At 37.9% G+C, this 15236-nt stretch overlaps 1 protein-coding gene across 2 annotated transcripts in view; it reads right to left on the reverse strand.

Moving 5' to 3' along the window:
• The window catches only part of N4bp1 (NEDD4 binding protein 1), a 53449-nt gene that overhangs the window by 6022 nt on the left and 32191 nt on the right, over window positions 1-15236 (reverse strand). For both annotated transcript variants that reach the window (XM_076839603.2, XM_076839602.2), the window contains 4 exons: window positions 7570-7700; window positions 4372-4468; window positions 2996-3103; window positions 923-1030 (listed from right to left, as the gene is read on the reverse strand). In XM_076839603.2, the coding sequence (XP_076695718.1) occupies window positions 923-1030; window positions 2996-3103; window positions 4372-4468; window positions 7570-7700 (444 nt within the window). The remainder of the gene's footprint in view (window positions 1-922; window positions 1031-2995; window positions 3104-4371; window positions 4469-7569; window positions 7701-15236) is intronic.

A 15236-nucleotide genomic window follows, 5' to 3' on the forward strand; every position in this document is an offset into this window, starting at 1 on the left:
TGTGAACTCCCATAACCACTACCAAGTCCAAACCTGGAGCCCCCAAAAGCTCATGTTATAAATGGCAAAGATCAGCTGTGAAGTTTTACTGGGAAAGCAGCCAGGTATGGTGATTCATGCCTGTAATCCCAGCAACTCAGGAGGCTGAGACAGGAGGATTTCAACTTTGAGGACAGTCTCAGCAACTTAGTGAAGACACTGTCTCAACATAAAAAATGAAAAAGGCTGAGAATGTAGCTCAGTGACAAAGTGTCCCTGGGTTCGACCTAATACCAAAACAAACAACAACAACAAAAACCAGGGAGAGCAGTGTTTTCCTTTCTGCAGACTTCCAGAACACTCTTATGCAAACATCTGCTGGGAGATACACAGAAGAATAACTAATTTTGGTTTAAAAAGAAAAGAGGTCTGTCATCATATTATATGATCTGCCATTTAGGCCCATAAAAGACTGATTAACATCTGTTACCTGAGAATTCTGAAAACAGAAATAACCATTAGCACTACCAATCACTATTTTCCTTAAAAACAAAACCTAAACTTAACAAAACAAAAACAAAAAACAACCCTGAAACTACTAAACAATTTCAGAAAAATTTAATACTGGAGATGGTAAAAAGCAACTGTCAGTTCTCCCAGGTAGTGATTCTTGAACAGTAAATACATTAACATAAGCATAATAAACTGACAGGGAGGAGTTCAAGTTCAAGGTCAGCAACTTAGGAAATCTTGTCTTAAAATTAAAAAAAGAGGGAGTAGGGAATATAGGACAAGGGTAAAGTGGCCTTGGGTTCTATCTCCAGTATCATAAAATAAAGATTATAATACCACTTTTACACTTTTAGTCTTTCAAAGATAGCACTTGAATATTGCACAAAAATTTAAATGAAATAAACTTTTAAATATAAGATAGTCTAAATACCTAAGAAAGACCTCTTTCCGAAGAAATTCTTCTAATCGAGGTCCACTTCTTCCAAGAGGATCATCAGGAACCATAAATATGTCCCCCACGAATGTATACTGAAGCAATCTACAACACAGAAAAATCACACACTGAAAAAAACACTAATTCTTTATGGCTACAGCATCTCAGATTATCTAAAAAGTTTTCACCCAACTGCAAAGGGATGGTCAGCCTATAAATTCTAAGATTGCTTTACTGTCTTCAAAGGAAAAAAAACCTATACTCAAATTATACTATTTTAATTTCTATTTTGAACACAAATTCAGCAGTGCTAGAAATTTTGCAATTTAGATATTTCTCTGGGTTTGGGAAGCAGCTTCTTTTTCTAATATAACTTAGAGAAACAAGATGTAAAGACTTTGGACCCAGAAGGTGATCGACAAAGATTTAACTTTTTAATGAAAATGGAAATACATGCATCCATAGGCAAACCTACTGCAAATAACCTCTTTTAAAACAATGCAATATATAAAGAAAATCTAGTCATTAAGCATTACTTACCAACTATGGGAAAGGACTGGAGATGTAGCTCAGTAGAAGAGTGCTTTTACCTATAATGTATTAGGCTCTGGGTTTAATTCCTAGACCACCAAAAAATAAACAAAATTAAGAGCCTATGTTTGTTGTCCAGATTTAGGTATTCATGTATGTTTGTATATGTGTGTATGTATATCCAGATCTCAATTTCTGGTTTGCTTTTGCAAATTCTGAACAGAAGTTGTATTGAGTCTCATTTAAAGTTGCCAACATGTAACAGGTGTGTCTAATACTGACAAGGAGCCCCAGGGCAAAGATCCTACAGAAACGTGTCCTAGAAGATTAATGTATGCTCATAAATTGCATAAAAGGCTAAGACTCATTCTTGGTTATCACCAAAAGTTTTTTAACAGCATATGGGTCAAAATGCTATGTACTCATTTATAGCAAAGCTTTTTCTAAAATCCTCTAATGATTTAGCAAAATATATCAGACTAGAGGCAATTGTGAAACTTCAATAGAGACAAATGTCTAGTTACACTACTTACCAGTTATATTTGGCTCAAGGTACATTCATCTCATGTCTTAAGATTTGTGGGCTATCTGACTTTATCCCTGGTATGAGAGCAAACTCTTGCCTTTTGTTTTAAGTAACTGGACAGGGGATGCATGTTAATAAAAAAGTCTTGGAAGCTTCAGTCTGCTGGGTTTGTTTTGGTTTTTTATTTTGGTACAGGAATTGAACCTATGGGTGCTTTACCATTGAGCCACATCCCCAGCCTTTTTAATGTTTTATTTAGAGACTGGATCTTGCAGAGTTGCTTAGGGCCTTGCTAAGTTGCTGAGGTTGGCTTTGAACTCGTGATCCTCCTGCCTCAGCCTCTTAAGCTGCTGGGATTAGAGGCATGCGCCACCAAGCCCTGCAGTGTTTGCTGATCTTAAGGCAGTTTTCAGTAGTTGGACAATCACAGTATCAACACAAATGAAAAATTATAGCAGTGAATGCTAAATTCTTAACTTTGTTATTATTATTTATGGATCTAAACATGTTTTTAGTATAGATGACTATAAAAAAGCTCTTGAAAAGCATCAGATATGAAAAGTAGAAATATTCTCCCCTACCCGTAAGAAGTATATTGCTTTTGGTCCCATCCTCTTGCTGGAATCACATTATTTCAGAGGTGAGATCTCAGTTGTCATGAAATCCAACCTTTCACTTCACAGCTAAGTAACTGAGGAAGGCCTCATGGCCTGACAAATTCTGCCATGGCAAGAGGGAAGTGCCCTTGTACTCCATCATGCCACAAAACTACACCTCATTTCTTGCCTGAGAACACTGACCTCTCAGAGGACACCATGTGGACAAACACAGTGGGCCCTGACACACCACTCACTGGTTCTGAGGCTTTGAAAAGGGGGCCAACGACCTTGTAGATGGGGTATAGAAGAGTCTTTTGCAGGACCAATGTACACAGTGGACAGACAAAATGCAAACAAAAACAACAAACAATAACAAAAATCTTTTCTAACTAAAGACAAAGACGAAAATATTACCTTTTTGTAATAATTTCTCGCCAAGAGACTGACTCAGTCACAAATTCTCTGAAGTTATCATTTGTTACAATTATGCCACCAGTTTTGTCCGCTAAGTGTAGCAGAAACCTATGGTAATATAAGAGTTTAAAATGAGCAAACAGGCATGCCTGGCTTAGAGAAGCCATGATATAAGAAAATAAAAAATTTCTTCTTCTTAGGAAATGACCAAAGAATTCAACCAAGGCTAGAAAAGTTATGCCCCAGTCAACTGAAGATCAGTTAGAAATGAAGAACTCTACAATTATTAGTGATGTTATAAAAGAACTATTCTTCATAAAATCTAGTTTTAAAAAACAAGTTACACATTTTTCTAGAAAAATTATATTATCAATAAACAATGGTAATAAGAATGAACAAGAGCCAGAGGATAGAATGAATTAGAGGTGACAAGCCTGTGGAATCACTATTCAGCCTTTTAGCAAATAAGCTACAGTTTTTTGGTCCTAAGACTAGCTGCATGGTACAGTCAGTCTTGTATATATATATATTTTTTTAAATTCATAGGCTCATAATTTGTGCTTTAAGAAAAGAGAACTAGACCTGCCATTCTACTTAGCCTACACTACAGAGTCATTCAAATGGAAGTTATGAAAAGATACACAATGATGAAAAAGTAAGAAACAATAAAGAAGAATGCTGTTTCATTGCTGGAGATTACTCCTGTGGATCCTGTAGGCATATTTTTAAGGACAATGTAAATTTCATCTCTTAAGTCAGGATCACCACATATGTCTAAGGCAATGTAGACAAAGACAATGAAACAAACGGAATCACTGGAATTAAAGGTGCCAACTAACAATAATTGTTATTAGCAGTAAGTATTCAAAGGGCACTAAAAAAAAAAAAAAGCCTCATTAGTTTCAGAGATCTTAAAAGATCTTGGAAATAAACATGATTTAGTTCTTAATTAATGAATATTTTACAAATTATTTCTAACTGGCATGAATTTAAGTGGTGGTGATATTTGTGTAGAGGTGTTAATAAAAGTAGGAAGTAAGGCTTGAGTGAGTGTGCCACAAATCAGCACATGTATCCATGTCCTCCAAAACCCAGAGAACCATAGAAATCAAGCAAGAGCCTAGTCTTGGTGGGCTGGAAGACCTCAAGGCTTTTCCTGAATCCAGAAGCCCAACCTGCCTTTCAACCTGTACACTCTAGAGCCCTGCCCCTCACACAGGGCTGAGCATCTAAACTTAATGGTCATGAATATTAAAATCCTTAAACCTGAGTCAAGCAACTCAAGTCCTTCGAGAGTGTGCATCTCTCCAAAGGAACAGGTGGTTGGTTCCTCATCACCCCACTCCCACCTTAGAAAGGAAAATGGCCTTTCATACCTGTCATCATGAGAAGCAATTCTTTCTCCAAACACCATCCGGGCAGGAGTTAAAGATAATATTCCAAGCTCCTGGAGCTGGGTTAAGAAGTGCTGCTCTGTTCATGGAATAAGTTAAACACACACTCAGAAAAAAAGCTATTTTCCCAGATGTGTAAATAAATGAAAGTACATCCAAATGTTTCACTTGGAGAGTTGTAGAAAACCTTTCTTTTGACTCAATATTACTAACTTACTGGGAAGAATTAATGAAAATGAAAAAGCATCAAGCAAGACCCATACTAAGGCAAATGCAGCCTATGAACTAGCTGTATTTTTAACAATAAAAAGGTTCAACTCTGTTCAGTTCCTTAGCCCATTTGTTAACTGGATTGTTTGGGGTTTTTTTGGTGTTAAGTTTTTTGAGTTCTTTATATTTCCCAGAGATTAGTGTTCTATCTGATGTGTGGTAAAAATTTGCTCCCATTCTGTAAGCTCTCTTCACCTCACTGATGGTTTCTTTTGCTAAGAAGCTTTTTAGTTTGGATCCATCCTATTTATTTATTCTTGATTTCATTTCTCATGCTATAGGCACCTTGTTAAGAAAGTCAGGGCCTAATGTGACATGATGAAGATTTGGGCCTACTTTTTCTTCTATTAGGTGCAGGGTCTCTGGTCTAATTCCTAGGTCTTTGACCCACTTTAAGTTGAGTTTTGTGCATGGTGAGAGAAAGAGAGGGGCTTAATTTCATTTTGCTGCATATGGATTTCCAGTTTTCCCAGAACCATTTGTTAAGGCTATCTTTTCCTCCAATATATGTTTTTGGTGCCTTTGTCTAGTATGATATAACTGTATTTATATGGGTTTGTCTCTGTGTCCTCTATTCTGTATCATTGGTCTATTTTTGTGCCAATACCATGTAATTTTTGTTACTTTAGCTCTGGTATAGTGATGCCACCTGTTTTATTCTATTTACTGAGGATTGCTTTGGCTATTTTGGGTCTCTTATTTTTCCAGATGAATTTAATGATTGCTTTTTCTATTTCTATGAGGAATGCCATTGTGATTCTGATTGGAATTGCATTAAATCTGTATAGTGCTTTTGGTAGTATGGTTATTTTGACAATATTAATTCTGCCTATTCAAGAATAAGGGAGATCTTTCCGTCTTCTAAGGTCTTCTTTAATTCCTCTCTTTACAATTCTGTAGTTTTCATTGTAGAGGTCTTTCACCTCTCATTGATTCCCAAGTATTTTATTTTTTTGAGGCTATTATAAATGGGGTAGTTTTCCTAGTCTCTCTTTCAGAGGATTTGTCACTGATGTACCAAAAACAAACAAACAATCCAATCAATAAATGGGCTAAGGAACTGAACAGATGCTTCTCAGATGATATACAATTGAAAAATTTATTTATATGAAAAAATGTTCAATATCTCCAGCAATTAGAGAAATGCAAATCAAAACTACTCTTAAGATTTCATCTCATTCCAGTCAGAATGGCAGCTATCACTAATACAAACAACAATAAGTGTTAGCAAGGATGTGGGGGAAAAGGCACACTCATACACTGCTGGTGGGACTGCAAACTGGTGCAACCAATGTGAATTGCAGTATGGAGATTCCTTGGAAAACTTGGAATGGAACCACCATATCACCGTGGTATCGCATTCCTTGGTTTATACCCAAAGTACTCAAAAACAGCATACTACAGTGATGCAGCCACATCAATGTTTATAGCAGCACAATTCACAATAGCTAAATTGTAGAACCAACCTAGATGTCCTTCAAAAGATAAATAAATAAATAAACTGTGGTCTATATACATAATGAAATATTACTCAATCATGCTAAGTGAAGTAAGCCAATCCCCAAAACCAAAGGCTGAATGTTTTCTCTGATATGAGGATGCTGATCCATAATGGGGATGGGGGCAAGAAGCATGGGAGGAATGGAGGGTCTTTAGACAGGGCAAAAGAGAGGGAGGAAAAGGGAGGGGGCAGAGGGGTAGGAAAGATGGTGGGATGAAATGAACATCATTACCCTAGGTACATGTGTGAAGACACGAATGGTGTGACTCTACTTTGTGTACCACTAAAGAAATGAAAAATTGTGTTCCATATGTATACTATGAATTAAAATGCATTCTGCTGTCGTGTATAACAAATTAGAATAAGTAGATTTTTTAAAAAAAACAGGTTCAAATCATTTGTTTTTAGGAGTAAGCCATACATCTATAGTTGTCTGTACAAATATTTACGGATATTTATGGGTGTGGGTGATGACAAAGGAGAACTAGGGCCAAAGCCACATTTCAGACAACCAGAATTCTCATACCCGTGGTCCCCTAATAATACTCATCATTGACTTAACTAAAATTCACACAATGTATTTGATAGTCTTGGAAGTGTACATATATAAGAATTATTAAGACTCTTTCAGAAATCCAAGTTTCAAAAATAGCAACAAAATGAGTGGATCTGTTTTGTTCTTCATGTACCTTCTGTTAGGAAAAATGCTCTCCAAAATGAAGGAAGTTGGGAGTACCTGGGAAATGTGCAGTTTGACCACTTCCCACTTCACTAGTGACCCAAAGTCTCACTTCCTGCTTAATGTGTTGGACAAATTCTATATTCACCCCAATCCCAATCTACTTTTTCTTTCTAAGTGCTCTAACATGTTAAGCTGTCTGGCAAAGCTTTTTCACTTGTCTTCCTATCATGACCTAAGACACAAACAATTGTTAAGTTTTTCTGGAATAATTTCAATCATAACAGGTTCCAACCTTTTGTGTGTGGTCTGCACAAAGTGCTATATGGCTAATGATTTATATTAAAGTATTACTGTTGAAAAGACATTATATTTGAAAGTGCCAAACTTATCAAGTGGCCATTTTTTAAAAAATGCTATTTAAATAGAAATCTGGCCTAATAGAGGGCATATTTTCATTTTCAGAATGTCAAAAGAAAATTTTTGTGATGTACAATAAATTCTAACATATCTTTCAAAGAACCATATGAACTTTTGCATCTTTGCTTCAATCACTTCTTATACTGTTGTACTACTCTTCAACTGATATCTTACTAGATGGAAGAGACTTAGAATTTTGTTGTTAAAAGATCCTGCCACAACACATGGCTCTAAGTACTATGTGCTGCAATTCTAAGCCAACTCATTAAAAATTTCTAATTAGAAATTTGGAAAAATTGGTTTGACTCACCTGTGACATTAGGATCACGCCTTGTTCTCCACTGAGGAACAAACACAGTAATGTTTCGGTTGCCAAGCTTCCAAAAATATTCAACAGCAATTGCAATTCCACGACAAGAGAAAAACTTTTTTAGACCATGGCTGTAAGAAAAATTTATTTAAAAATTTATTTCAGTTTAACATGTTCAAAATGTAATAAGGAATCTTAAATTTCACAGACATGTAAAGCTATGGCAACCACAGAAGTAGAATCTTCTGAAGATTCTGTTGAACAGCCAGTATTAACCTCTTAAAGCATATATTAGTAACTAGGCACAAAATCTATAATTTGTTAGGTCCTCAGAGATTGTTAGAACATCATTTAACCTGCTCTTCACACCAAAGGCAAAACTTTCTGGTAAAGTAATACTTTAAATTTTCAAAAAGCCATTCCCAAAGAGAGAACTACTGGTAGCGTTCCTTCTCACATGTGATCAAGTGCAGGAAGCATAGTAGTTTCAGTCCTGTTTTCCTTTTCCTTTTTTTTTTTTTTTTCCTCCCAGTTTCCTAATCCCGATTATACAAAACATAATTTGTGAATTTGATATTCACAGAATTGTGCCATTAATACATTAATGGAAATGTATTTGCCAAACACTTAGCTGTTTATTGACATGAGACTGGTTAAAAAAACACAGGTATATCCATGTGTTTCTTATGCGTATGTTTGAAGCTAGTGAACTGTTTGTCACAATATATTTTTGTGGTATGTAAAATGCAGCTAGCTTATATAACTTAAAATTTGGTACGAGATTATTCATGCCTTATCTCTCACTTTCTGAGTAAGTGAAAAATTTGGGAGTTTGAAAATGTCAAATTCATAAATAAAAGAACAAAATTCCCTGTAATGATCTTTTACCATGGGGGGGAGGGTCAGTGGCAGAGCCTACTACTTCACAAAACCAAAAGAGACTCCACTGAAGGAGTTCTGTCTCTCAATATGATAGTCTTATGGTTTTCCTTGTATTTTGGTTGATTTAATGGATGTGCTGTTTTGGTATAAGGTAATGAGCTTCATGGTAAATTTGTTAGTTAATGCAGTTTTTTTTTTCCCCTTTAACCCAGTATCTGGGGATCACGAGTTCAAAGTCAGGCTCAGCAACCTAGCAAGGCCCTAAGCAACTAAGTGAGACCCTGTCTCTAAATAAAATGCAAAACAGGGCAGGGGATGTGGCTCAGTGGTCGAGTGCCCCTGAGTTGAATCCTTGGTAATCGCCACCCAACTCCCCCCGCCTCCCACCCCCGCCAAAAAAAAAAAAGAGTTCATTCTACTAGGGGGAAAACACTAGTATTTTAAAATTCTGCCTAGTCACTGGCCTCCAAGAATCTCTAAGAATCTTAAAATTTGTTGCTAAAGCAGAAATTAGTTTAGTAGCTATGATGTTTATACCCCATGCCTGCCTGTGACAGAAGAATAGTTTAAGATTTGATATTGTGACATGATGATCACTATCACAATGACCAAGGAGCTGCCATCACCAGCTGGACTCCAGCCCCTTTGGGAGAACTGTAAAACCTACCCAATTTAAAACTTACAACAACTTTTTTTGGGGGGTGGGAGACATATTGGGAATTCAACTAGATGCTTTACCACTGAGCTACATCCCCAGTCATATTTTTGATTTTAAGACACGGCAGAACTTACGGGAAATAATTTAAGGGCAAGAATCAAATGAAACTAATAGAACCCTTGAAGGAAGCAGAAAAAAGGGAAAACGGGTAAACATACAAGAACAGGCCAACAGACATTTTCTGTGAAGGTTAATATGATCTGTCTCACCACTCAACTCTGCCAGAAAGTGTGAAAGCAACCACAGGCAAATAGTTGTCAATGAGCCCAGTGTGGCTGTGATCCACATTCACAAAAGCAGGAGGGGGATGATTTCACCAACAGTGTGTGAACCCTGGCATAGAAGATTTAAAAAAATGCATCCCCTCAAATCAATCTATTAACACTCTAAAGAAGAAAAACTACTTAAGTCTTACTCTTAGGCAGTTAGGTGGTAGAGGGAGAGGAGAAGGAAGAGTGCTTCCTTCTACATAAATCCTGCCTGCTTGGCTTTGGGGTCCCCTCTTCATCTTACTAGTTAGAAGGGATTTGGCCAAAGTTATTCTCCCAAATCAATGAGCCGATATACTCTTGGTCTGGTCAGGTGGTCTCTTGTTATTCCATTCCTCCTGATGCCTGACCTCTGAGCTCCCTCCTCCCACCCACCTTTTTAGTATTTTTTTAGGCAAGTACTCTGCCACTGAGCCACAATCCCAGTCCCCCCACCACCCCGTTTTTTGGTAACAGGAATTGAACTGAGGGGCGCTTGGTCACTGAGTCACATCCCCAGCCCTCTTTTGTATTTTATTTAGAGACAGGACCTCGCTTTTGCTGAGGCTGGCTTTGAACTCGAAATCCTCTTGCCTCAGCCTCTTGAGCCGCTGGGGTTACAGACGTATGCCACTGGGCCTGGCTGAGCTCTCCTGTTTGTTGCTTGCTTTGTGTGCAATTCTCTTGAACCTTCCTTGCCTACTCTATCCCAGTCCTCCTATGAAGCTGTCTCTAGACACAAGTCCTCAATCAGACCCTTCCTCTCCTCTCATTTCCTCCCCTGCTCTGCAACAGAACCACAGAGATGGAGTAAAATTTAGATTCTCTATTAGAGATAAGAAGATAACCCTGACAGACAGCATGATCTGCCTGGGTTACCCTGACAGAGGTTGGCTATGCTAGATCTCACCTGCTGGCTTCCTAACACCTGGCCAGTCCTTTTCCCTTCCCATTACTGCACATGGTGGTGTCACTTCAACTGTACCTAACACCAGAGAGGAGGCATGGGCTGAACACTCAACCAACAGCTAAGGTGGGGAGAGATTCAGAAGAGTTGCTCACAAACTTCTCTTTTTAGAGGCTGGAGTTTACTCTTTTTTTCAGGGAATCATATATACAGATGATAGAGGCTCTTATCCAAACACAAATGCAAGTAAACAAACTCATTCTTACTAAAATAATTCAGGAGTGGGTGGCTTATCTAAAGGCATTCAAATATGGCAAGGATATAGCAACATGACGTGGTGGTGGTGGGGAATGGGAGAACGTGTATTGTTTTTAAAGGGCACCCTTTTTTATTAGCAAGGACAGGCCTGTAGTTAATGCTATCTAGCTCTAACATAAAAATCTAAAATACAACAACCAAAGGGTACATGTTTATCCCTAAAAAGGCTAATCCTTGACGGAAATGTACTAAAAAGCTAGGAGTGGTGGTGCGCGCCTGGAATCCCAGTGACTCGACTCTGGAGGCGGAGGCAGAAAGACTGCCAAATTTGAGGCCAACCTCAGCAGTGTAGTAAGATCCTGTCTCAAGATTAAAAATAAAGAGTTGGGGATATAGCTCAAGTGGTAAAGTGCTCCTAAATTAAATCCCCAGTACACTCCCAGCCCCCACAAAAGGGAACCTCACAGAGGTGGATGCAGTGGCACATGCCTGTAATCTCAGCTGTTCAGGAAGCTGAGGCAGAAGAATTATAAGTTTGAGGCCAGCCTGGGCAATTTAGTGAGACCTTGTTCTCAAAAGTTTAAAAAAAGGGTTGGGGATGTAGCTTAGTAGATGGCTTGCCTAGCATACAGGAGGCTCTGGGTTCAACCCCCAGTCCGGGGGCGTTGGGGAACTTGTAAAGTACCTCTTTTTCAATAGACAGAAATGTATATACTACCAGCTTTTCATATAATGATTCTGCTTGACAACTGTAGAAACTGAATGGATTGAAACAGCATTCCATTGAGTCAAGTTGGGGATACAGATAAAGGAATGTTGTTGCCCTGGACCCCTCACAAACACAAGCTAGGGGAGAAGGGGATAAAGTTCTTGGAAACATTAGATCAGCTCTGATTTCCAGTGATGTTTTTTGTAAAAAGATCAAATCATTTTTGCTACTCTGAAAAATCTCCAGAGCTGGAGGAATACTGCTTCTAAATTATGGCAAAGAAATAACAGATATGCCCCAAAAATAAAACTACAGGGATAAAAGAAAAAATGTCAAGTGGAGATAAATTGTTGTCCTGAAAATATTACCAAAAGCCCCATTAGGAATCTTTCCTACTTCTAATTCCAACATCTTGACTAAGCAGATGTGTTTAATCCTCATTGCCTTTCAACCTCTCTGCACTGACATGGAAAGGCTCATTGTTGGAAGGTAAGCCCAGACCAAGGGTTTGCCTTGACCTAGAGACAAGCATATATTTAACATACATAGTATACTTTGGGGAAGACCAAAACTATGGGGTTCCCAGCTCCAAGTGCAGAATGAACAGTGCTTTTGTTTCGAAGGCAGATAGATAGGCTCTCAAGGGAGATTTGAATTCCCATCCCATGTCACGGGAAACAAACTGTGTCTTTTGGTTGTTTTCCATATTAGAGCAGGGAGTCAACTTAAAGGAAGTGTGTCCAAAGCATGAGATGGGAGACAGAAAAAGTCACAACAGTCATAGAAGCAGACAGGGGAGTATCAGAAAACAGTGCAAAGTTCTTTCTCAGTTACCCAGGAAAGAGTTATTTCCTTCTATAGCTCCCACTTAACAAAGATAACCCTGAAACCCAATATTGAAAGATGAGCATTAAAAAAGGCTTAAAAAAAAAAAAAAAAGCATAGTTCTAACAACTGAGGGGCAAGCTTCATCTACATGGAAAATTATCAACTCAGACAAGTCAGGTGCTCTTATGCTGAAGTTTCGGGTTGACAGAGTCCAAATGTTCCTTGCCACTACTGTGATATCTAGCCATATACCGCAAACAGTTTCCACTGACTCATCATTTGACTCATTTATGGTGACAAGGGGGAAAAATTAGTAAAGATATACATAATCAGCAGCATAAAGTAGGGTATTTTGGAATTTCTCACTGGTTTTTATGGGCTGGAGACATCATGCTGGCTAACTAATTAAACAAAGGTTTTGCAGAAACCCAGGGAAGAGTGGGTCTGAGCTCCTTTCAGGTGGAGTTTATACCAACAGAGCATATTGCCTAAGGATTTAAATTTCCTTTCCTTTTTTTTTTTTTAAACTACTTCCTCAACTAGTTAGGTCAAATAAGTACGGTTTATTTAGCAGTGGTTACACAAACTCACAACTTAAGTCTCCAATGATGCCAAGCCTGAAAATTCTAACCTAACTTCTGTGAGAGGAGACAGGGCTGCTCTGAGCAGAAACATATCACGTATATAGCCCTGGACAAGCTTTTTGAACTATTTCACATTATACAAGATACAGATCATTTTTGCCTCATAAAACTGATAATTGCATTAAAAAATGTAATATCAGACATAACAGGTATTTTATCTTTAATTATCATTATATTTATTTAATTAACTAATGGCCTCAGTTAAAATTTGATCTAAATTGATGATTAGAATGGTCATGTTTTTCCAACTTAATTTACTGAGATAAATCCGATTAAAAATTCAATTATAGAAAACAATCATTTGAAAGTGAGCAATTCAATGGCATCTAGTACATTAACAATTCTGTGTCACCACCACTTACACCAAGTTCTAAAATATTTCCTCAAAAAAAAACAAAAAAAAAAAACCCAATGCCCATTAAGAGTTTCCCATAAAAAGGGTTAATTTTAATTACTGACATTTTCAGATCAATCTATATCCAACTAAGTAACTATGGGCATCACATCCTTTTTTAAAAACATTGCTTTTAAATTAAGACATTTACGAATTCAAAGAAAATTCAAACTCTTCCAAAATAATCAGTTTTCAGAGAGAATTAATGAAAGCTTGCAGGTTTCCCTTACTGCACTGATTGGTGGTTTTCAAAGGATGATAGGAAATATGTGCTAGTATTTTGGGGTTTCACAATGACCAGAGAGGGGGCACTATGAACAAAATGGGAGGGATCAGATACACAATATCAGATGGTACCACTGTAAATTCCATAGTGATCCCTTAGAGAAACAGGCTACTTACTCCTCCAGAAAGTTTTTAGAAGCAACTGCTTAGTCTATGTTAATTTGCATTCTTTTTTTTTGAACATCAATTTGGGAAATCTTTCCACATATAGAAAAAAGTTTCTGAAAAAAGGGTTATAGTATTAGTCACGGCCATGACTTAAAATTTTTATCATCACATGGCTCAAGAAATCCTAAAAAAGAAAGAAAGAAATCCTTACAATGAGGAACTGGTGCTGAGCCTGAAACTCCATTTTAGATTTTTATTTAGATAATGCTAGGCAGCTGTGGGTCATTTACTGTGTTTCCCCCAAAATAGTTGCCAAAAAAAAAAAAAAAAACAATGAAAACTGACAATAAATAGTATTATTTAGAGAGGAAGACAAGTATATTACATATTTTTATGGCCAATCTTCAAACTTTAACATATGAACTGCTGGCATTTTCCTTTATTCTTTGGACAGCAAAGACAACACCAACAATTCATTCAAACAAATAAAAAGCAGCTGCAGCAGGCATGGTGGTACATGCCTGTAACCCCAGCTACTTGGGAGGCTGAGGCAGGAGGACTGCAAATTCAAGTCAACTTAACAAAACCCTGTCTCAAAATAAAAATAAAAAGGGCTGGGGATGTAGCTCAAGGGTAAAGTGCCCCTGGATTCAATCCCCAGTACCAAAATAAATATGAGTGAATAAATAAAAATAAAATAAAAAGCAGCTTGATGTTGTGGTGCTCACTTGTAATCCCAGTTTTACAGGAGCTTAGGGTATGAGAATTTAAAGTTAGAAGCCAGCCTGGGCAACTTAGTAAAAACCTGTCTCAAAATAAAAAAGGTTTGGAGATTTAGCTTGTGGTAGAGCTCTTGTCTAGCTTGGATGAAGACCTGGGTTTGGTTCCTAGGACTGAAAAAGTAAAACAAATAAAAAGCAGAATAGTCCCTTATATTAAAAAAAAACAACAACAACAACATACTAAAGACCTTCCATGGGACTCCAGGCTTGCCAGGGGGCTGGAGGATTGGCTGGATGCAATGAGCAAGCCTGAAGAAGCTGGCAGCAGGGTTCTGGGAGGTGGGAATCAAGTTGAGCCTCACCTACACCTGCTCTCCCCACTGCTGTTTACAGCCACAGATCTACACTACTCCATGGCTGTGGGCCTCAACCTGAGCCACAAGGCAACCAAGAACATGAGCAGGCAGAGACAAGCTGCCACAGTGGACATTTGCCAAACACACCAAGTTCATGTGAGACATGACCAAAGAGGCGTGTGGCTATGGCCTACAAGAGCAGTGTGCTATGGAGCTTCTCAAGATGCCCAAGGGCAAATGGGCCCTCAAGCTCATCAAGAAGAGGGTAGGGATACAGATCTGCACTAACAGGAAATGAGAGGAGGTGACCTCACCACCTTAAGAAAAACAGCTGCCAAGAAGAACTACACCCCTCTCCCCTCTTTGTGTAATAAAACCTTTACAGAAAACATTCAGAACAACAGCAACAACAACAAATATGAAAATATTTCTGGATGAAATGAGGGCTGAAGAGTAGCTCAGGAGTAGAGCACCTGCCTTGCAAGCACTGCAATAAACCATATGGGTGTAAGGCAGTAGGAGAGAGTACAGATACAACAAAAATTACAAACATATAACAAACGTCAATAATTTTAATTTTTCAATTTCAATAGGTATTTCTAAAATTT

Source organism: Callospermophilus lateralis, chromosome 18 (assembly GCF_048772815.1).
Source record: "Callospermophilus lateralis isolate mCalLat2 chromosome 18, mCalLat2.hap1, whole genome shotgun sequence".
Lineage (NCBI taxonomy): Eukaryota > Metazoa > Chordata > Mammalia > Rodentia > Sciuridae > Callospermophilus > Callospermophilus lateralis.